At 46.1% G+C, this 23,955-nt stretch overlaps 2 protein-coding genes and 1 pseudogene across 2 annotated transcripts; 2 read left to right on the top strand and 1 right to left on the bottom strand.

The window, feature by feature from the left end:
- Positions 1–1,087: 1,087 nt before the first annotated feature.
- Positions 1,088–4,850, bottom strand: LOC127759362 (G-type lectin S-receptor-like serine/threonine-protein kinase At2g19130; annotated as a pseudogene).
- A 5,722-nt stretch (positions 4,851–10,572) lies between these two features.
- LOC127782657 (G-type lectin S-receptor-like serine/threonine-protein kinase At2g19130) lies at positions 10,573–15,070 on the top strand. The gene is made up of 2 exons (XM_052309927.1): positions 10,573–11,067; positions 12,555–15,070. Exons 1-2 carry the CDS (start codon positions 10,851–10,853, stop codon positions 14,813–14,815), a joined length of 2,478 nt encoding a protein of 825 aa, XP_052165887.1. The 5' UTR covers positions 10,573–10,850; the 3' UTR covers positions 14,816–15,070.
- Positions 15,071–15,124: 54 nt separating this feature from the next.
- On the top strand, positions 15,125–18,833 carry LOC127782667 (rhodanese-like domain-containing protein 4A, chloroplastic). The gene is made up of 4 exons (XM_052309939.1): positions 15,125–15,920; positions 17,434–17,536; positions 17,626–17,877; positions 18,428–18,833. The coding sequence occupies exons 1-4, from the start codon at positions 15,244–15,246 to the stop codon at positions 18,479–18,481; spliced, it is 1,086 nt and encodes a 361-aa protein (XP_052165899.1). The 5' UTR covers positions 15,125–15,243; the 3' UTR covers positions 18,482–18,833.
- Positions 18,834–23,955: the final 5,122 nt, after the last annotated feature.

Below are 23,955 nucleotides of genomic sequence, written 5' to 3'. Positions count from 1 at the left end.
CCACCGAGGGACCTATCGTGACCGGTTTTGATTACTTAAAGACGCCGGATATCTGGGTTTTGCGGTTGAGGGATGATTTCGTAACTCGATGACAAGTTCAGGGACCTTCGGTGTACTTTCTCCCGTGATTAGGTGAGCCCGTGAAATGGGCTGGAGAGCTTCCAGCCCAAATACCCCTTCGGCCTGCTTTGCTCTTGACGCACCGGCCGGCAAAGTGCGCTGCAGCCTAGGGTTCGTCGAGGCGAAGGATTGGTCGACCGATAGCGGAACAGGATTCGGAGATTCGCCATGGATGAGAGGAGGGGAAGAGAGGAGGAAGCAGCATTCGGCGGGATGCCACCCCTGTTCGGCGAACGGCCGCGGGAATCTAAATTGCGAGGTACCACTTATTTCTTTTATTTTCGCCGTGATTTCTAGTTGAAATTTGACTGGCAGTATTGTGTGACGCAATGTTTCCCCTGGTTTTAGGGTTTTCTTAGAGTTCTAGCACAAATGGTAATAAGCAGTAGATTTGCAATCTTACGTTTAGGTCGATTGGTGGTGCCAGTGATTTGATCTCTGGTTCAGTAACATCGGTTTAATATTGGATATTTGGATAAAAGGGAAATGTTTTCCTTGACTCCTTAATTATGTTGCAACATATTGTCGAATTTTTGGAACATCTGAGAAGTTAGAACTATTCCATAGCTGAAGATATATATTTGTTTTGCCTATGTTATGATGACCTCACCAATTACCAACTCCGGTGCAAGATAATGCTCCGAACTAAGGAGGCATCTTAAAGTACTCTGGTGTGAGACTATGCTGCCAAAGTGCCAATAAAGTAGTACCCAACGAATAGTCTGAATTCATTTTTCGCTGGGTTTATCTGAATTGAATTCTGAAACTTCCACATCACAGAGCATAATTGACCGAAGCAGGGGCGGATCTACGGTGTTCCTACCGGTGTCAGCTGACACCGACGCCCTTCTGCAAATCCTACACGATGCTATTTGCTTTTAGCCAATGACACCATTGGTGAAAGTTCACTGACACCGGTAGATTGACCAATTCACTACAGCTCATGCAATTAGCAGGTAATAAAAACATGCATTGTTTTATGAAAGCAAAACAGTTATGCTATTGTTAGCATTACACGTGCAAACACCCTATTTTCCTTTAGTTAACTAATCAACTTCTCATAGTTTTGCTAAGTGATTGTTAGAACTAACTTGCTTGGTTTCTTTACTTTGTTCTGATATGTTAAACAATTAGTAATTTAACCCGGTGAAATGTGTCATTACTTCTTTTTAGGTTTAATAGATAACAATGTAGAATAATAAGGTATTGAAATAGTGCGCAACAGATAAAAGCTTACATGTATGCATTAAATTTTGCAAAAATGTTTTTTAATACTTAGAAGACATGGTAAGTTGCTCGAATTGTTATCAATCAGTGATATCTATTTCTATGTTGTACTAGTAATTCACTAATGTTAGAACACGTGTAGGACATTATAGATAACTAAGCTTCATAAATATATGATTTAGATTTATGATTATGTTGATAATATAGGGATGAATTATTTTGTTCCCAATCTTTTATGAAATACTATAAAAATTTAAACCATTATAGTTTAACATATACACTTCAAATCCAGCGTGGATTAAGGATCTAGAACTATATCAAGCAAGGCTATAATAAAATATGTTTTACCTAATGACACCGGTGACTGAAAATCCTGGATCCGCCCCTGGACCGAAGCACATGAACAGAATATTAGTAAGAAATAGCAAACATGATAGTTGGAACGGTACCATCTGAAACGAAGTGCTAATACACCACAAACATTACAATATTTGCCAGTATTCAGCATTTACTCTTGACCATCAGCAAGAAGTTTGAGATACCTTGGAACAGGTGGCGTTTCGACAGGCTTTAGCACTTCCAGAATCTGAATGATCTCTCGCATCGATGGCCAAAAGTCAGGGTGATTCTGAATGCACCAGCAGGCCACCTTGCACACCCTGTTGAGCTCCTCTGCGTTTGCATCACCAACCAGCTCAGGGTCGAACAATCTGTGCACCTCTCCTCGTTTTGGAATCTCCTCTGCAACCAACATTGAACTACTTGTGCTAGCTCCATGCTCTATGTTCCTCTTCCCTGAAATGATCTCAAAGAGCATCATGCCATAGCTGAAAACATATGCCTTTGAAGTGATAGCCTGGCCGCTTAACCATTCGGGTGCAAGGTACCCTAGTGTTCCTCTCATCGACGTCAGGACTCTGCTGAAATCATGACCTATCAGCTTGGACAGCCCGAAATCTGCTACCTTTGGAACAAACGATTCATCAAGTAGTATGTTTTGTGGCTTGATATCAAAGTGTATGATACAATCCCTGCACCCCTCATGTAGATAAGCTAACCCCTTGGCAATTCCTACGGCGATCTGATACCTTGTGGTCCAACTAAGAGTCAGATTACTCTTTCCAAACAAGTGCTGTTCGAGTGAGCCATTGGGCATGTACTCATAGACAAGCAACATCTTTGATCCTCCACAACAAAACCCAAGTAGTCGAATCAGGTTTTTGTGATGAATCTTTCCAATGGTGCTCACCTCTGCTCTGAATTCTTTCTTCCCTTGACGCAGGCCTTCTAACCTCTTAACTGCTACTGTAGCTGTGTCTGGAATTATCCCTTTGAACACGGAACCAAAGACCCTGCTCCTAACCTCTCGGTGAAGTTTCTTGTTATAAACTGCAAATCATTGTATCTGAAGTTTATCATAGACCCATCACCACGATATATATGGCCAATTCTTCCTCTCACATGCAAGAAATATAAAATGGCCACTCCAATACTTACAACAGTAAGTCCAACAATGATGATCCCGATGATCGACCAATGTTTCTCCCTTCTTGAGTCAGGATGTTCTGAGGCAGCCAACCTGATGAAAATATTATCCATCAATCTATCAATATCATGTCGCAGATATATCATTGTACCAAAGCAAGCAAGTACCGTTGAAATGGTAAGCGGTGCAGGAGCAGTTATTCAGACAAGCTGACTCACAGCCATGAACGTTGGCAGCATCTGCGCCTTGTGCCTTGTCTGGCAAATGGACACCACTGATCATGTAGAAACTCTTGATTCTTCACCTTTGCTGAGTCATCGTGTCCACATTGCAACGGGACATTTCTCCTGCAGCCAGCAGTTTGGTTACCAGGATTCCCATTTCTTGGACTCTCGCTGAATCCCTTGAGACAGGTGCATGAGAACACAGCATTACTGCTACACTTGCTATATGCTCCACATATTCCATACACATCACACATTAATTTTGGTTGTGAAAAATAGAGAACCCATGCTTGTGCTGCATCTACCCACACCCAGGCTTGGGTTTGGCCTGACATGTCTATAACATTTCTTGTTAATAATACATCATCTGTAACATTGTACATGAAGGACACCTCCTGGTCATTGTCGATAAATTGGAATGTATATGCAGAATTGGGATAGGCGCTTTCAGGTGACATCTCTGGCACACCAGTAAATGAGTCGCCGATCCAGTTGCCACTAGCCCAATACTCAATGGAGTTATTCCATAGAAGAGTGTACTGGTTTGCACCACTTGGATCCATCTGAAGGGAGAACATTCCTGGTGCAGGATCACTTGGTTCCTTCCAAGAGATCAGATGGTTGATCACACCAGTCACCTTATTGTGACTGAGCTTGCTGCCTGGGAGCCATGTGTCTGTAAGATGATCGAAACTTTGCCATATAGCATTGGAGGTGTTGGAATCTTGTCTGATAACTAGGTTCCCTGTGTCAAGGAGTACAGCAACTGTTGAATTAGTAGCTGTGTTGTTTGTAATATTGCTAGACCACACTGGGATTTTAAGATGCTTCACTAGGAGAACAAGATTTCCATCAGCTGAGATGGTTAGGTTTGATGATGCTATATCGTAGATTGGTGTGTCCCTGTTAGCCACCCAGACCACAGTTTGAACTGGGATTTTGTTGTACCAGATACCTATGTACCACTTCCCACTAGATCCTCCGGCTTCAAAGATTGTATTAAAGGAATTCACGCGTCAAAAAATGAAGGAGCAAACAGCTGATTTCATAAAAAATACGTATGTATGTGCTTAAATAATAAGACAAGCATGAAGACCATTGTATTTTCTTCACTTTGTCCTACTACTAGTCTACTACTCTTTTCTGTTACAACATTCAGTAAGTTCTAACATGATTATGAATTATTTTCATGCTTTAACTTGCTGTAAGGCGCTGCATGTAATTTGCATTTCTACCATGATTTATTAGGATGGTTACAGCAAACTTTATGTGTTGTTCTCGGCCCTGGTCCGAGGTGGTCGTAGGCATGGCGCAAGAGGCAGACCTTTTTCATCTTGCCCATCCCCTGTCGCCAACGCTTCCTTCTTAGCGTGCTAGGTCGTTTGGTCGTCCCATTGTAATCGCGAGAATAGGCTTAAGTCCTTGTTTTCCTCCTTTTCCTCCTTTTCTTCCCAAACCCCCCTTCTTTTCTTTGTTTTGCCATCTGTGTAAATTTTATTCCTCTTAATACAAAAGTGCGCAATCCTTTTGCGTATTCCCGAAAAAAAAGTTTATGTGTTAATATCAGAGCAGCTTCCCTCTGTCACAAACACAACCACTTGACAAAAGGTTTAATTACCTGCAGGCTGGAAGAACCCCAGAGCGAACTTGCCGTCCTGAGAGATCAACTTCTGGTCACCAGAGAGCGGCTGGTTTGCAGTGAGCGTATCAACGGCATGCAAGGGATTCTCATGGATTGAAAGAATCAATACGATCATGGACAGCACGCACGAAGAAAACCGACAAGTTGCCATTTCATGCACAGAGTCTGGCAAAGCAAAAAACTGAGATTTCCCGGGCCTATATATCTGATTATCTGCATTCCAAGGTGAGCACATACTACTTATCAAACAAGACGGTCAAGTCTCCAGTACCATAGGTTATCGTGGTTGGATTCACATCTGGGAGAGGCTTGTAGCCGTCGTTCTCAAGATCACGACACCTTGAGTGCCATGCATGCCTGAAGTTAACTTGGCATTTTCTTATTTTTACACTAGAGCAGACAGGAGACCCTGTCCAGTCCAGAGCTCAAGGTTAGAGCACCGATAGCCGACATATATATAGCTACTTAATCAGGTGTTTATATTTTTCTTTCACCTTCACATCCATGTCTGACATTTGAGGTTTAATTTCGGCCGAGTTTAGTTCCAAACTTTTTCTTCAAACTTCCAACTTTTCCATCACATCAAAACTTTCCTACACACACAAACTTCCAACTTTTCCGTCGAATCGTTCCAATTTTAACCAAACTTCCAATTTTAACGTGAACTAAACACTTTGATATTCGTTGCCAGATGCCAGCTTTGCACTCCTTTTTATTAGTATTGTTAGATAGCTAGCACTAGCAGCCCACGATACAGGAATGCATGTGTCTACACTCTAGTCTACACCATGGCTGAATCTGGACTGACAGAAACTACTATATATGTTCATCTTCTTCTATCTGGGGCAGAATATGTAGAACTAGTCCTTCTCGTCCTTCCCAATCATGTGGTTTGGTATACAACAATGGTTATCCGGTATTTTGACTATTTTTCCTTACCTTGAAGTCATTGATAGTGGAAAAAGTCTCCTTTTCTGCTTGACTTACTGATTGAAGGCTGATATTCCGTCTGGGTGAAGACATTTTGGTTTTGTCTGTGACGGCCGGCCGAGTTTTATTAAGAAGAAATAGCAGCGCAACATGACAATAAGCTGTCAATTAGATGAAAGAAAAAACACCTCAAATAATAACCTCTCTGACATCACCGAATACTAGCTACACTGTCTGGGGTGAAAATGTCTCAATTGCCGTCACAGCTTCTGTCGACATCGATTTTGGTTCAGCATGTAATGGTTTACTGCAAGTGTTTGGCTGTGGTGCACGCTGACATGCAGTTTGTCTTCATTCTCGAAATTTTTACTGAATGGGAATGGTACAATTACCAACTGTTTGTGTGGTGACAAATTTTGATAACCAATGCCGTCAACGGTTTGGAAAACATCGGTCTCCATATCTCTTTCTCTTGAGAAAATGGTCGCATCGGCCAGTTGCTCCCCTCCACCATAGTACTATAAATGTGATGCATCTTAGAATTATAAATCTGGATAGACATGAATCTAGATAGAATACATGTCTGGATAAAAATCCTTTATATTTTTAGATGGAGGAAGTACCTAAATTTTTAGCACTATTTTGTTTCTGGCCTTCGATTTGCTCTTGGGCATGTATTGCAGGCTCCTTACGCGAGCTATAATCCATGGAGAATATGGTCACCTCTAGCAGGCCGTTTGCCTTTCATGGGCTTGTGACAGAAGATAGGAATAAGTTCATCTGAGGTCCCTTAACTTGTTGAGGAATCCGGTTTTCGTCCTTCAACCGCCAAACCAGATACAACTGGTCCCTCAAATGTCAAAACCAGTGCAGATGGGGTCCCTCAGTGGTTTGGATAGCGGTTTTGGCGGACGTGGCACCTACGTGGCTAATTTGACTTGGTTTTCATCTGATGTGCCATTGACATGTCACTTAGGTGGCAGTTCGTTCTAGAAAAATAATAAACCTCGTGGGATCCACATGTCAGTGCCACACATAAATTAATAAAAAAGGTGGGGCTCACATGGGCCCACATGTCATTCTTAGCCCCCCATTCTTCCTCCTCTCTCTCTCCCCATTCCCTCTCTTCAACTCTCTCTCCCCTCTCCTCTCTCAGCGACGGTGGCGGCCTCTCAGGCGGGGCGGCGGCGGCGGCGGCAGCGGCCTCCTCCGGCGAGGGTAAATTCCCGGCTCCAACGTTTGACCCCGCATCTGCCGATCAGCGCACCACCAAGCTCTCCTCCCCCTTCACCGAAATCCGCAGCCACCTCAAGACCACCTCTTCCGCAACCCCCAGCCCTCATCCGGCGGGACCTCCGCCGCCGCCTCCTCGAACCCTAGCCCTTCCTTCGTCGACATCTTCCACGCCAGGCCGGACGTCTGACCGGACGCGCTGCCGACCAAAGATCTGAAGACGAACAACTGTAATGATACATCGTGATTTTGGTTTTCTTGTTTCTCGTTTAGTCGACATTGGTGAATGCCTGATGAAACTGATGGATAACCTTTGGTTACTGATGATGTTGTGGTTGTATTTGGTTTGCTACTGGCTGCAGCACAGAGTATGCCGGTTTTGATGGCCTTTGGCTGATTGGCTCTCAGGCCACAATGGCGTACTTGCTGGGGAAACCGCAACATGAGTTGGTGGAGAGGGTGAGCTGGGAGTGTTGTACATTTGATGCATTGTTGTTTAGATGAAATCGTAGTCAGCAGCAGATTGGTTGGCTCGCGGGCCCCTTCGCCGTCATCGTCGACCTCCTCGCGCCGCTCTTTGCCGACCTCCTGCGGCGCAGACCTGCCGACGCAGTGGTGTTCGACGGCGTCCTCCCGTGGGCTGCCACCGCGGCGGCCAGGCTCCGCATCCCGCGGTACGCGTTCACGGGGACGGGGTGCTTCGCGCTCTCGGTGCAGCGAGCACTGCTGCTCCACGCCCCGCAGGACGGCGTCGCGTCGGACGACGAGCCGTTCCTCGTGCCTGGACTCCCCGACGCGGTGCGGCTCTTCCGCCCATAGCTGCCGGAGCTGTGCCTCCGCCGCCGCGCGCCGCTGTCTCTCCGTCGTAAAGGAGGAGAGGGGAGAGAGAGTTGAAGTGAGGGAGATGGGGAGAGAGAGGAGGAAGAAGGGGGCTCAGAATGATATATGGGGCCCACGTGGGCCCACCCATTTTTTTATTAATTTGTGTGGCACTGACATATGGGTCCCACGAAGTTTATTATTTTTCTAGAACGAATTACCACATAAGCGACATGAAAACCAAGTCAAATTAGCCACGCAGTCGCCACGTCAGCTAAAACCGCTATCCAAACCGCTAAGGGACCTCATCAGCACTGGTCGACAAGTTAAGGGACCTAAGATGAACTTATTCCCAGAAGATATTAGGAACTTTATACAGTGTCCCGATCTTCCCCAGCCATTTTCCATGTCGCCCTCTCAGGGCCCCATGGTGTCACTGTCCCACATGATGACGACACAGACTAAGCTGAAAAATGCGGCACAAAATGTTAAAACCAGCATGGGCCATGACCCCGAAGTAACACGATTCTTTGCCACTGGGCCACTTACCACGACGATTTTATTGCCTCTTTAGAAAGGCAATTTTACTGTCTTTTAACCCCCAACGAGGCTATCTCGGCTATCTGGCTGGAGAAGTAAAGCAAGACGCCAACAGCTAGACAGTGGGCGTTGAGTCGGACCGAAAAAGAAAAATTCGGTCTTTGTCTATGATCTTTTAAAAGATTTGGTCGTCTAAAACAAAAAGACTTATCGGTTTTGAAAAGAGAAAATTAGTCTCGGTCTCGATCATCACCGAAATTTCAGAAGATCTTTAATAAAAAAATTATATAGACATAAAAACACAAAAATCACAGATCAACTCTCTTCACTATTACAGGTCTTAATAGGCGTGTTGAGCCAAAATTTAGTTTGTTTGGTCTATTCAATTAAGGTTAATTGAAGGTACTAACCGAATAAAAAAAGCGAATATTAGAGAAGTACCTAGTATCAAATACTACCTCCGTCTCAAAATACTGGTTGCTTTGAGTTTTTGTTTGTGACATTTGATCATTCGTGTTATTCAAAAAATTATAAAATTATTATTTATTTTGTTTGTGACCTGCTTTATTATCAAAAGTACTTTAAATATGACTTATCTTTTTTTATATTTGCACTAATTTTTTTTATATTTGCACTAATTTTTCAAATAAGACGAATAGTCAAACGTTGCAAGTAAAAAGTCAAAGGACCACTAATTTAGAACAGAGGTACTACTTCCATCCCAAAATATAGCAACTTTTAGCTATGAATTTAGACACGCAGTTGTCCAGATTCATAGCAAAAAATGCTTATATTTTAGGACGAAGGTAGTAGTAATTAGAATAGGTGACGCTTCGAACCTAGATTGTCTAGCCCACCACTTCGTGGAGTTAGCCGTAAGACCCCTGAACGTTTCTCTAGGTACTAACCGAATAGATTGAGTAAAATTCGGTCTTTCAACACCTAATACTGAACTAGTAACGATTTTTTCAGTCTCGATCCTGGTCTTTTTGGTTCGGTTTTTTTATGCTCACCCCTACATCTAGCAGAGAGAAGCTAAAGAAAGACCAGCTATATTTCTCCGTGCATGTATATGTGTACACCAGCTGTGTCCGATCCGGCTATGTTGCCCAGATAGGCGGGCGCGCGCGTCCGCGTCGGTGTCGCGCGGTCGCGGTCCTCGTATTGATGGCTCTCATGTGAAGCAGGAAACCGACGCGATCGAGAGCAGCAGCAAAGCCAATCCAGCCATCGATCCAGTTCCATTCACTAGTCCGGCTTAATTGCCCCGGAAATGCGCACGCCAGCGGCGCCAACCTTTGCCGCGGGGGCGATCAATGCGACGTTCACCAACCCCGGATCGGGAAACCGGTGCGGTTCGGTGGCGCATCGCCATTTCCCACGTTAATGCTCTTCCAGATCCGCTAATCATGGCCACGCTACTCGCGATCCAGCCACAATCCATCCCCCAATCTCGCTTATTATCCTTGCCCTCGATGGACCGGTTTAAGATTTAAGTGCTTAACAGTGGAGCTAGCGATCGATGTATACGTATTCATAATCATGTTACTGATCATGTCATGTATTGCTGTGTTGATGATGCTCGCTCATGGGATGGAGAAACGGAACGGAACGGGATAACGATCGATGCCGACGTCTAACGGCCCTGCTAGTGCCCGCTGTCTGGGCTGGATTAGGGTTCACAAAAACCGATTGGTGTTTTGAATATCGATCAGTTTTCATAAAATTACTAGGTCTCGATTTGTGAAAATCAGACAATGTTAGCTGGTTTTCATACATCGAAATACTTCGGTTTTCATTGATTTTTGATCGGTTTTCGGAAAACATGTGAGGAACATTTTTTACTTCGGAAACAAAAAGGCATGTAAACCCTAGGCTGGATGCGCTGCACCAATCTTTAAGCATTACTCGCTACTATTGCGTGCTATTGCTCGTACACACAGCCACTGCTCCGCCCAGTCGTGTCATTCGTCCACTAGCCAAGTAGCCATATACTACCTCTGTTCTAAAATAACTATAGTCGAGGGTATCTATGTACAGTGTTTGATCGTCCATCTTATTTATAAAATTATGAAAAAAATTAAAAATAATTAGTCATGCTTTAAATACTATTAATGTTTTATATCTAATAACAATAAAAATACTAATCATAAAAAAATTTAAATAAAACAAATGGTCAAATGTTGAAGATGAACGGTGTAAAATTATATTTATTTTGAGACAGAGGGAGTATGAGAGTACTGTTACTTGTATAACTTGTAAGACTGGACTTTGCCACTAGAACCCGTTCGTACAACGCATTCACTGCCACAATTAAGCCAGCTGATGACTAACGAGACTGATCGATGCAACAATCGCCATGTGACAATCGGCAAGACACCAGCAAACGTAGGAGTGCTACTTGTGTACTCCCGCCGAGAGATCGGATCGGATCGGATCAGACGACGGCCGCTAGCTAGCTAGGCCGACGGATTAATTATTAGCTACAGTTGAGCTCGCTCGATTCGATCCCTTTTTATGCCGCTCACCTCTCGAATTCTCGATCGCTTTCGGGCGCGTCTCTCCTCCCTCTTGCTTGTTAGTTTCCTCGTAGCTAGTGGGGTGAGGGTGTGTGTTTGGTTGGTGAGCAATGGCGGCGGCTCGCGGTGGAAGACGACGACGACCGTCGTCGTCCTCCTCCTGCGGCTCTCCGTTTCTGATGATGCTGATCAGCTGCTTGCTGTGGCTGCACCGGGAAGCAGCTCCGTCGCTCGCCGCCGATACCGTGGCCGTCGGCCGGCCGCTCTCCGGCGGGCAGGTGCTCGTGTCCAGAGGTGGCAAGTTCGCGCTCGGATTCTTCCAGCCAGGTACCTAACCTATTACTATTACCTCTCTAGCTTGATCCATCTCTGCCATGCTTTGCTCTTTCTCTTTCTCTCCTTATGTTCGATCGTGTGTAATTTTTGGTGTTGGTTGTTGCTGATCGGGCGTAGTTTTAGTTTAAACTTTTGGCCTGGTTTTGTCTTTGTGTTTTACGGATGATATAAGTTTAACAGGGAGAAGCTGGATCGATCAATTAATTGCACAGTTTGAATGAGAGTTCGTGTGTATGTGATACAGTACACCGCCTATAATTGGTCACTTGGACTGTTTATGTATCAATGCTAGTACAGCTCCTAGGTTCTTACAGAATATACTCCAATAAAAAAGTAGTTTAATTTTCTAATTTTAATTTAACATATGAATATATAATGGTTTAACATTTGTGCTTTTAAAAATGGAACATGGATGTGATCTTGTATGTGCTTATAAAAAGACATGAATATTAGAGAAGAACCTAATATCAAATAATTAGAAGGGGTGAGGATTCGAACCCATACCGTCTAATCCATCATCTTATGAAGTTAACTGGAAGACTCTTTGGCGTTTCTCCTTATATGTGCATATATACTCCCATGTATGCTGTTTTTAGATTAGTTTTGTTCCAAGACTATTGGCACCTTTTGCGCATTTGTGGACGTATGCAAATGCAACGTTTTATATTTATCTGAGAATTTTTTGCATCAAGAAACGCACTTACAAGATTACAGGCAGGCCGATATATTATTCCATCATTTATTTAAGTTGAAGCGCATGATTAGAGTTTGGCAGCTCACTGCTTAACTTTTGAACACACTGTTTCGCCAATAAAAGTTTGTCTCGCATCATGTAATAAAAAATTCAAGAGCAGGTAATTGAAGACGAAACTATGACCAACAGATAGCATTAGCTAACAATCGAAAGCAAATTCTTTCCTTTTATTTAACTTTTGGAATAACTCGCAGCCGCGTTCACATAACGATGCTGTAAATTGCCATTCATGTGAATTCAGTAGTTGACGCGTTATTTTCCACAGGTTACATAGTTTAACCTTCTGCATTTCTTTTCTTATCCAAGTTCAAAAATTTACACAGCCCGGTCCCAAAAGTAACAATATAAAACTCTGAATATCAGATTTTACTCAAATTTTAAAACATAGTTTCCTATGTGGATCAGCGTGTCCCATAATCAGTTTTATTTAATTTGGAGTACTATTTTTTGTTGCAAAGTTATGGTCCAGCCATAAAACTAACAAATTTGAGTCGCATTTATTATTATTATTATTATTATTAGTACTGCTGCTGCTGCTGCTGCTGCTGTTTTCTTCGTTTCATAATGTAAGTCATTCTAGTATTTTTCACATTTATATTAACATTAATATGAATGTAGGAAATGCTAAAATGACTTATATTGTGAAACGGAGGGAGTATTATTATTATCAACATCATCATCATCATCATCTAACCATTTTTGTCACGTGTGTGATCTGCATCAGATAACTCGTCGCAGCGTTGGTACATGGGCATCTGGTACAACAAAATCCCGGATCACACCAAGGTGTGGGTCGCTAACAGGCGGGCCCCACTCTCCGACCCGGACACGTCACGCCTCGCCATCTCGGCCGACGGCAACATGGTCCTCCTCGACCGTGCCAGGTCACCGGTCTGGTCCACCAACGTCACCACCGGCGTCGCCGCCAACTCCACCGTCGGCGTCATCCTCGACACCGGCAACCTCGTCCTCGCCGACGCGTCGAACACCTCCGTCGTGCTGTGGCAGAGCTTCGACCACTTCGGCGACACGTGGCTCCCCGGCGGCAGGCTCGGCCGGAACAAGCTCACCGGCGAGGTGACGCGCCTGGTGGGGTGGAAAGGCTACGACGACCCGACGCCGGGGATGTTCTCCCTCGAGCTCGACCCCGGCGGCGCCAGCCAGTACGTGATGAGCTGGAACGGCAGCAGCCGGTTGTACTGGAGCAGCGGCAACTGGACCGGCGGCATGTTCAGCTCCGTGCCGGAGATGATGGCGAGCAACGCCGACCCGCTGTCGCTGTACACGTTCAACTACGTCGACGGCGAGAACGAGAGCTACTTCTTCTACGACGTCAAGGGCGAGGTGGTGCTGACGCGGTTCGTCGTCGATGTCACCGGCCAGATCAAGTTCATGACGTGGGTGGACTCCGCCGCGCAGTGGGTGCTCTTCTGGTCGGAGCCCAAGGCGCAGTGCGACGTCTACTCGATCTGCGGGCCGTTCGGCGTCTGCGCCGAGGACGCGCTGCCGGCGTGCAGCTGCCTCCGGGGCTTCCACGCGCGGCAGCCGCGGCGGTGGCTGCAGGGCGACCACACCGCCGGCTGCGCCAGGAGCACCGCCCTGCAATGCGGCGGCGGCGGCGGCGCGCAGCCGGCGGCGCAGAAGACGAAGAGCGACAGGTTCTTCGTGATGCCCAACGTGAACCTGCCCACCGACGGCGTGACCGCGGCGAGCGCGAGCGCTCGCGACTGCGAGCTCGCGTGCCTCGGCAACTGCTCCTGCACCGCGTACTCCTACAACGGCAGCTGCTCGCTCTGGCACGGCGACCTCATCAGCCTCCGGGACACGACCGGCGCCGGCAATGGCGGCGGCCGCAGCATTTCGATCCGCCTGGCCGCGTCCGAATTCTCTGGCAACGGGAACACCAAGAAGCTGATCATCGGGCTCGTCGTCGCCGGAGTCGCCGCCGCGGTGATCCTCGCCGTCGTGGTCACGGTCCTCGTCCGGAGAAGCAGAAGGCTGAAGGCGTTGCGGCGAGTGGAGGGCTCCCTGACGGCGTTCACGTACCGTGACCTGCAGGTCGCGACCAAGAGCTTCTCGGAGAAGCTCGGCGGCGGCGCGTTCGGGTCGGTGTTCAAGGGGTCGCTGCTGGCGGACGGGACGCCGGTGGCGGTGAAGAAGCTGGAAGGTGTTCGTCAGGGGGAGAAGCAGTTCCGCGCGGAGGTGAGCACCATCGGCACGATCCAGCACGTCAACCTGATCAGGCTGCTCGGCTTCTGCACCGAGCGAACACGGCGGCTGCTGGTGTACGAGCACATGCCGAACGGGTCGCTGGACAGGCACCTGTTCGGCCATGGCGGCGGCGTCCTGAGCTGGGAGGCGAGGTACCAGATCGCGCTGGGCGTGGCGAGGGGGCTCGACTACCTGCACGAGAAGTGCAGGGACTGCATCATCCACTGCGACATCAAGCCGGAGAACATCCTCCTGGACGACGCGTTCGCCGCCAAGGTCGCCGACTTCGGGCTCGCCAAGCTGATGGGGCGCGACTTCAGCCGCGTGCTGACGACGATGCGCGGGACCGTGGGCTACCTGGCGCCGGAGTGGATCACCGGCACGGCGATCACGACCAAGGCCGACGTGTTCAGCTACGGGATGATGCTGTTCGAGATCATCTCCGGGAGGAGGAACGTGGAGCAGGGGCAGGACGGCGCGGTGGACTTCTTCCCGGCGACGGCGGCGCGCCTCCTGTTCGACGGCGACCTCAAGGGCGCCGTGGACGGCCGCCTCGCCGGCAACGCCGACATGGGCGAGGTGGAGAGGGCGTGCAAGGTGGCGTGCTGGTGCGTGCAGGACTCGGAGGCGACGAGGCCGTCCATGGGGATGGTGGTGCAGGTGCTCGAGGGGCTCGTCGACGTCAACGCGCCGCCGATGCCGAGGTCGTTCAAGGTGCTCGGCGATCCGTCCAACTACGTCAAGTTCTTCTCGGCGTTGCCGTCGATCTCATGATCACACCGACCGGATTAATCAGCAGGGGATCTGGGATTATTATTACCTGCATATACATATAGCAGAAATGTATACAAGTTGTTAATTAGCTTTCGAGATGTATTCAAGAGCTAGCTACCGATAATATTTTTTCCTCCAAATTATTGGCAGTAGCCTAGCTAGTAGCTACCGCTATATGGTTTTGCAAGAAATATGTAATGGTAGTGAGCTTACTAATTCTCAAATTCTTGCAGAGATAATCATTCACAAGTGCTTGTGCACACTGGATCGTTGAGAGAAGCCCATGGGCCTCATATGACGCCCAAGGCCCATATAGATAATATTCTCTCTTCTCTTTCGGAGAGAAAAAAAAAAAAAGGAAACAAAGCGGATAGCGCGGAGGCAGCCAATCCTTCGTCTTGCTTGGCTACCTATCTTGCAGGGAGCTCATGCCGCTCGCGGGCATGGCTCTCCTCCAGCTCCGAGAGCACTGCTCCCTCCTCCCAAATCCCCTCAGACCCGCGAGGAATCCTCGCAAGAACCGGCTCTTGCCGCCAAATTCGGCCAAGGTTCCCGGCTTCTCAAGAATCTCAATCCACGGTGCGCCGCCCGCGCCCGAGGCCGCAATCTTGGAGGAAATGGTGGAGGTGGACGTGGATGTGGAGGCCGCGGTTGTGCCGTGGAGGGGCGCGTTCCTCTTCCCCGTTGCCGCCGCCGTCGTCGCGTCCTGGCCGCTCCCTTCGCTCGCGGCGGAGGCCGGCGGGAAGGTCAGCCTCGAGTCCATCGTGGTGGCCATCGACGACTTCAACAACCGCAACCCCTTCTTCGTGGCCGGGGCGGTGTTCGTCTGGCTCGTGGCGATCCCGCTGGTGCAGGAGTACTTCAAGAAGTACAAGGCGGTGAGCGCCATCGACGCGTTCCGCAAGCTCCGCGACGAGCCGGGGGCGCAGCTGCTGGACATCAGGAGGGGGAAGAGCGTGCGGTTCATGGCGTCGCCGAACCTGAGGCTCGTCGAGAAGAGCGCCGTTCAGGTGGAGTTCGACGAGGAAGACGAGGAGGGATTCGTCAAGGAGGTGCTGGCTAGATTCCCTGACCCGGCGAACACCGTCGTCTGCGTTCTTGACAAGTGAGTACCCCCATGGCACTATGGTTATTGCAAGCTTTGGTGCGATGTGGATGTTACACCTGAATTTTCTGAATGTAGTAAGTGACCTCAAATGCAGTCTCTGGTAACTAGAATCGGCATGGATTGTGTGCACAGTGCTAGATGTTTAGTATAGTACGCAGTGTGTACATAGCTTAGAGTTTAGAAGTTCAAAGCAATTGTGTTAAATAACTTAGCTCAGGACTTGTACCACAACCCCGAACTTAGGTCCTGTTTGTTTATAACTGTAAGTGGTGGTATCTTTGAAAAATAGAGGAATTGTGTATGTAGTTGCCATGTCGAATACAGCCAATTTGTAAATGTGCTAAATATGTTCTTTTATCAAAACCATTATCCGAATGGCTGTAACATTAGTGTTTCTGACACACTGATGAGCCATGATTATTTCTTTTGAGCCCGATGAATTTTTTGGAGAAAAGGCCGAATCCCAGCTTTCATTAGAAAAGCATAAGAGTACAAACAGGTAAATGCTGGGGATTCTTGCTTACAGGTAGCGCCAAACACAGATTAAAAACAAGAAACATGTGCTGCTGGCACAGCGAACAAGCCAGGAAGAACAGCAGAGACACGCGCCAGAAACAGACAGTGAAAAGCAGGAGAGATTGGTCATGGCAAAACTCCTAACTGCTTGAGCCTCCTGTCCTGCGGATACTGACAAGCAGTGATCCTTTGGCCTTCTCCATCTCGTCCCTCAGCTGCAGCGGCATCAAGTTTTCCCACTGTTTCATAAACGACACAGCTTTGTAAGGCAGTGACACAGCGTTATTCAGCAACTTATCATTAAACACCCAATCGTTCCTCACAAGCCAAATCGCCCAAGCCCCAGCAGCAAAAAGATACCAAAGAATTCTATTTCTAACTCCCCTTTGATTTTGAATTAAGTCTAGGAGGTCACTTCTAGAGGTAGGGATCATGTCCCAATGAAAGACATCTCTGTAGCAGCACCAGAGAAATTGAGCTGGCAGGCATCTAAAAATTATATGATCAACATCTTCCTCTGCTCCACAAAGTTTGCACAGGGGACTGCCAGACCAGTTCATTTTCTTGAGTTGTTTGGCTGCCTGTATTCTCCCTTTTAACATTAGCCACATGAAGACTTTAATTTTTAAAGGGATGGAGGATTTCCATAGCTCCTGAAGTTTAATGTCTTTAATCCCCCCAAAAACCATCTCCCTGTAAAAGGATTTTGTGGTAAACTGTCCTGACTGATTTAATTTCCAGATCATAACATCCTTTTCTGAGTGTAGCTGAATAGGGGCCAACTTCTCCAGCCCGATGAATTTCAGTTATAATTAAATTTCTTGAATCAATAACTAGAGGATAAAGGAAAAGTTTATATGAATTTCACCTGTCAAGATTTTTGGAATTAGGATAATCAAAGGTTTTGCTCTGTTGTTGTATATTACTCCTGTGGAACTCTTTGATATTATGTCACGTTCCACTACTGACTTAATTTTTATGTTGTGTAAGGTAGCTTTGATGGTAATTCTATGAAAGTGGCCGAGCTGCTGTTCAACAATGGTTTCAAGGAAGCTTATGCAATCAAAGGTGGGCTGAGAGGCCCAGAAGGGTGGCAGGTTTGTTATGATACTGTTGGTCTGAAGTAATATATTTGTTGAAAGCAAACACAACATATCTCACCATTTCTAAATCTCTATCTTCTCAGGCAATTCAAGAGAAATATCTTCCCCCATCTGTTCATGTTGTTCCAAGGAAGAAGAGCAAAGAATCAGAGGACTCTGATGTTAGCGCTGATGGAACAGATGACCAGCTGGAAGTGAATGGAAAATTATTAGCTACCCCTAATAGTTCTGTAGTCAATACAGGCAATGGAGCTGAAGATAGTACCGAGAAGCCCAATGGGAGTACTTCAGCCATAAAGCATGCAAGCCGGAGACCATTATCACCATATCCAAATGTATGACCCTGTTCCTTGCTATGCAATAATTTAGAAGATTCTGTGTTTTATTTAGCATTTAATATAGTGATAGCATTTGACATGCCTGACGGCGTTCCTTTATACCAACAATGAACTCCATGCAAAATTATTTGTTCCCACTTCTTTCACAAAGGCATGCAATACTGGATCTACTAATCCAAATTACTACCTTTTGTCCATCTGAAATTGAGAAATATGGAGGAATATAATTAACTCTCATGATCTCATCCATGTTTGTGCGGTGTATGCTTCTAGACTACAATTTTGATTTATCAACATAGTATTGCCCTTGAAAACTATCAGACTCACTTTGGTACTTAGGTCATGATTCATGAAAACAAATACTATAAGCACTAGTTGTTCCAAAATTCAGCATTTTATTTAAAAATGATTTGGTCCTGTAGAAATGTCACCAACATGATAGGATTGCAGTCCACATTCCAAATGCTCTGTTCAAAAGCTTGTTCTTCTTTATTATTACTAAAAGAAAAACTATGGCACAATACATAACATCCATTATGTTATGCAGTACCCTGACTTGAAGCCACCATCATCGCCGACACCATCAAAGCCAGAGAGGTAGTAGAACAATGAAGGGAAATAAGAAATCAGACAAAGAGAAGAAATCAGAGGACAAGGGACTAATGTTGCAAGAACAGTCAGTCATTTCCGGCATAACCATTTTGATATACTTGTAATCGTGAATATAGAGGCGATCAATGAGGTTCACAATGCAGAAGACCATTGCTGTTACTGACATCATGGTGAATCTTATGTTTGTTGGATGTTGTATTTTTCCCCCCATTTCTTTTGTCATGTTCATTGTTTGTAGGTTGCAGCGCGTTAAAAGGTTAGTGTGAAATTCGAAATATCTGAACTGTATTAGCGTTATGACTCATGAGTATATATGAATTTCAGTTACATATTTTTTGTCACTGCTGCAAGCATATCTGATATGAAAACGGGTCACAAACTCACAAACTGTTGATTGGTTGATGCTCTTGCGCAATTTGTTTTTGGACCTGTCCTTTTGCAGAGCTTGAAAATAGATAATCCCAAGTTTGGGATCAAGTGATGTTGGTATCATCAGCATAAATGATGGAGTATGTGTGACCATATTCATATGCTGACAGGTTATAAAAATAGATAGTATAGAACTGCAGATCCCATGAAAAACTCAATCGGAATATGAATCAGAAGTTCAGAGCTAAAAACAAAAACAGAGACGGTAGCCGGTGACACTGCAGTCTTCACTCTTCAGTTTGTCTCTAAAATATCTCCATTTCCACTGTGTAGTAGTATATGATACACTTGATACTGCTCCACAATGCATTGACCCTTACCCTCACTGTTCATCTTACACCAGCTAGCCACCGGCGATCGACATAGGCACATAGCACCATAACTCCTCTTGCTGAATGCCGATGACATACTGCAGTGGCAACGCTGCACTCCTCTCAACTCCAGGCTTAAATTGCCACTGTTCAGGCCGTCTTGTTCTCTCAAATCGCTATACATACACATATGCAACACTGCAGCATTGACATTCCTCTCTCTCTCTCTCTCTCTCTGCAACTCTCATGGTGTCGTAGAAATATTGAAGACGGCATGGAGAGGACAACGGCAGTTGATAGCTTTCCATGCCCTGCGAGTTGTCCAAATGCCCATTCCGACCGGGCAATGGACCACTGGAATTATCCTGCAGATAATGCTTATCACTGGTGTCTAGTCACCACACTCGTCCTGCTCCTGCATTCCAGCATCGTATTCCACGTTAGCGCTAGGGAGGAATAGACTGAATATTTTTTGACAATTTGGACCTTTTAAATACTTATTTTTTAAAAAAAATCATATTCTAACAAATACAGCATCTCGACGATATGTATTTCGGTGCCACAAACTTTGGAGTTGAGAACATTGCCTCGTGGTCATGGACCATATCAAGGGCTCAAGGCTCAGTGTCAAACTGTCAATACTATTGGCACTGACATCATATACATTGTTAAAAAAATTAACAGATCCAAGTAAACAATAGTGCTATCATAGCGTGGTGGTGTGATGTCCACTCTTTTGTGTTTGAGGTACCGAATTTGACTCCTAGAAGCAGCGGAGGCTTTTTATTCGCAATTGTTTTCTTTTTTTGGTAGTTTATCCCCCACGGATAGAGTTACATTTTCAAAGCACATAAAATTTTTTTCCAATGAAAACATATTTGAATTTGAAGTATACCTATCATGATGTAAAGGTTATCTAACCACCAGACTACTTGTCATCTTGTGTGTGATGAAACACATTCACATTTTATAGTGTATATATATAGTTAACGTCAATGTCATTGGTGCTGAGCCCCTTGATGATGGAACTATAAACTTTTCAGAGCCCGCGCAAACGCATGAGTGAGTGACGCACTTGAAAAGCCACCTACAAATGCTTTACGTCCAAAAAAGTATTTTTTTCCATCAACTAAAAAAGAACAGTTATAGATATTTTTAATCACGGGAAATTCAAAGATATTATCTGAGCCTTAGATCCACCCTTTAGAACCACTCCTGTCTTGGATTCTGTGCATGCGTGGTAAAATTCTCGGCGCCAAAATGTATGACGTTGAGATGTTCTAATTCACTGTCGAAGACGTTATGTTGAGGTCAAAGTCTTTTTATAAAAAGGTTTCTATAGGGGCTATTTCTCAAGTGAAGTAGTACTAGGTTTTTAGAAGACCAAAACTTAAAATTTCAGAAGAACAGCCGGATGATGAGCTTTTCGGTTCGGTATCTCTCACTCGCCCCCCTACGATCTCACCGTGCGGTTATTTCCGTGAGCTTTGTGAGAGAGGGCTTTGTCAGGGTTTCCGAGGCTCAAAAGATTTTCATTAATTGTACTACCACGTGCAGGGTGCAATCCACCCATTAAATCCGTGTCAGATGCATCACCGGGCCGCGTCACGCAGCCGATCGTACGACGTCGGCGACGAGAGACGCGCCAACGTGGGTCGGTCAGAACCCATGTAATAGTACGAACGAGAATGTAGATGCAACGCCTGCGTACGTACGCGTGCACCCCACCGTACGTCGCGTATGCCGCCCGCCCGGCCCCAACCCAACCCAACCACTCGCTGCCACGTTACTACTATTCGTCCGTGGAATGGAAACGCTGCTTCCCCCCGAACCCGAATCCTTGTGCCGGCCGCACACGCCGCGCGCGCCGGAAAAACTCGATCGATCACGGGGAGGCGCGCGTGCGATCGCGCTCTCGCGTCGGGAAGGGGAGAGAGCTAGGTGATGAGAGCCGCAGCGGCAGAAGCGACTCGCGTTTACCGGCCGCGGGGGCGTCGCGTACGCAGCAGCTAGCGTCTGTTAATTTCTCTCTCGCGCCGTCGCGCGCGCCTGCACGGCTAGCTCTGCGCACCATTGAGCTAGCCACGGTAGCTGCTGCCACGCGCGCGCGACGCAACAGCGCGCGGGGGAGCGTCGGTGGTCATGATCATTGTTGCCGTCTCGTCCGTTCCTCCGGCCGCGCGCCATCATTGATGATTGCATCGATCGATCGAGTTATACATGTACTCACTCCCCGTTCCTTATTAATGGAAGGAATGCTGCTCAATGCTGCTGCTGTGTTTGTGTCACTCTGTCCGAGAAGCAGTTCATACGCGCGGCCGTCGAAACAGGAGGTGAGGAATTCTGCCCTTGCTCGAAACAGTTGGTGCCTGTTTCGAAAACAGAAAAGAAAAATTCTCTCTCTCTCTCAAAATCATACTACTAGTACGTGTGCAAACAGTACTATCCAGCAAGCCTAAGTTTGTTGGCACGCATTTTATGATCCAGAAGTAGGTACCATGTTCTTGCTAAGAAAACGCTGAGAGGTTTTATTCCTGTCCCACCGAGGATCCATCTAGATAAGGGTTCACCAAGCCGTTTTGGATGGGGTTATCGTCACTCCGCGGCTTGCTGGTTATCGCAGTAACTACATGGTTAATGTAAAAACTAAGCGATTATCGTGAGGTATACCATGATTTCAAAAACTGAGAAGGTTATGGCACGTGATAACTATGGTAACTGTACAATTTTATAAACCCACACACTCAAAAGCCTATATCGCGTAGGTACGTATGAAAATTTGATGTTCTATCAGGCCCATGGGTCATGGACAAAAATCACTGCCAATCAACCATGCACTGCGTTTTACTCCTCTATCCAACATGTCCACATCAGAGATCACACCATAGTGTACAAGTACTCTACTGTTGATATCCACATTGACTACAGTAACCATATCTCTGTTTTCAAATATAGTCTTTTGAGTGGCTATATAACTTAGGTTTAATAATTGCAAATGATTGTCTTTAAACTGGTCTACATATCTGGATTATTTAACAATTGCAAGTCAAACTGAAACCGAAGTCATGCATGCATGGACAAAGTGTGCACTGTGAGTGCGTGTGCGAGAGACGACCTAAGGTTTAGATAGCTATAGTGAGCCATGGGACGAGCCTGTCTGCCTGTGTGTTACAACTGTTGATGGTATGCCCGTATAGTGCACTGGTATATGCCGCCATGAATGCAGGGTCGTGTGCATTGAATATCTCCTGCACGGAGGACGACATTTTTGGGAGGCCTGCTCTCCTGCCTTCTCTCATTGATGGCATCACACACTCTCTCTCTCTCTTTCTTGTGTTATTTGGTCCTGCCACTCGCTGCAACATGCCTTCTGCCTCCTCAAACAGAAGACCCAAGCTTTAGAGAGAGAGAAAGACGCAAGCTACAGTACAGAGAGGGATCAAAACCGAATGACACACTCCAAGTGTGATATTGGTCAACCACTAAGCAGTAGTACTAGTACCACTGTACTAGTAGCCTTTATGCAGAGTTCAGAAAAAATACAGTGCTACTAGTAATATCTTGCCATCGATCGATCATCGATGGATCATGGATCATCATCATCGATCAGCTAGCACACTAGCACACTGTGTGATCTGCAAAAAATGGTGTGTGGCAGCGAGCTATGGCTAGCTTACCACTGCCACAGATATATGCATCATGCACTCACGGCATGCATGCGCCATGTCATGAGCGAAGCACGGCAAACACACCAAGCCACCACAGCGGGTTTTTCTGTAGCGTATCATCGGCTGCAGGGGGATACAATTATCTGTGCGTTTTGCAGGGCTGCATTCACGTTGACTGCCTTGGGGATTATTCGATCTTGGCCTATTGCAGGTGATCAAAAGGCTCGTTTGTATTGCAGTACTCACCAGGCCGTCTTGCTAGTAGAGTGTCATGAACGGGATCGGAGTAGCTATACTAGTATACCGGTAGCTCGCGGTGCGTGATCCTTTTCGGGTTCACCGTTGAAAGATTGCAATCTAGAGACTGACAAGTAGCTCATCACAGGATGTGACATTTTGAAAGACCCCTCCAGGTTTCATTTAACCTAGTACTACTATGGAGGATGTGATGAATCTTCAGAGATGTTGCATGGAAGTACTAGCAGAGTAGCACTGCTCCCCTACGAAGGGGCTGAGATATCAAAGCTGAGATATTGAAGCAGACTTTTATTACCTTCCTCTTCCCTGCCATTTTGCCTTTGGTGCAAGCAAACTCACTGCGAGAGACACAGAAACAGGAGAGCTGCATGCACTATACATAAATGCAGCTTAGGAGTAGGTCTGTACATACATCCTCACCATTTGTCACTTGATCTAGGCCAGGCTGTGTTTAGTTCACACTAAAATTAAAAGTTTGGTTGAAATTGGAATGATAGCTGTGTTTAGATTGGCCCAAAGTTTAGAATTTGGTTGAAAATTGGAGATGATGTGACTGAAAAGTTATGTGTGTATGAAAGGTTTGATATGATGGAAAGTTGGAAGTTTAGAAAAAAAAACTTTGGAACTAAACACACCCGATGTGACGGAAAAGTTGAAAGTTTGTGTGTAGGAAAGTTTTGATGTGATGAAAAAAGTTAGAAATTTGAAAAAAAAAAGTTTGAAACTAAACTCGGCCCTACTAAGAGTACCAAAACTCATCGATCTACCTGATCAGTCTTGCAGCGAGATCTCCATGC

The sequence above is a fragment of the Oryza glaberrima genome, chromosome 1 (assembly GCF_000147395.1).
Source record: "Oryza glaberrima chromosome 1, OglaRS2, whole genome shotgun sequence".
NCBI classification, from domain to species: Eukaryota; Viridiplantae; Streptophyta; class Magnoliopsida; order Poales; family Poaceae; genus Oryza; species Oryza glaberrima.
This window is presented reverse-complemented; position numbering and strand designations above follow the sequence as displayed.

Bases quoted from the DNA above. Each gene is read 5' to 3' on its own strand.
- LOC127782657 (XM_052309927.1), top strand. From the start codon at position 10,851: ATGGCGGCGGCTCGCGGTGGAAGACGACGACGACCGTCGTCGTCCTCC. The intron at 11,068-12,554 runs GTACCTAACCTA...GATCTGCATCAG, and splicing joins GCTCGGATTCTTCCAGCCAG to ATAACTCGTCGCAGCGTTGG.
- LOC127782667 (XM_052309939.1), top strand. From the start codon at position 15,244: ATGCCGCTCGCGGGCATGGCTCTCCTCCAGCTCCGAGAGCACTGCTCC. The intron at 15,921-17,433 runs GTGAGTACCCCC...TGTGTAAGGTAG, and splicing joins GTCGTCTGCGTTCTTGACAA to CTTTGATGGTAATTCTATGA. The intron at 17,537-17,625 runs GTTTGTTATGAT...CTATCTTCTCAG, and splicing joins GAGGCCCAGAAGGGTGGCAG to GCAATTCAAGAGAAATATCT.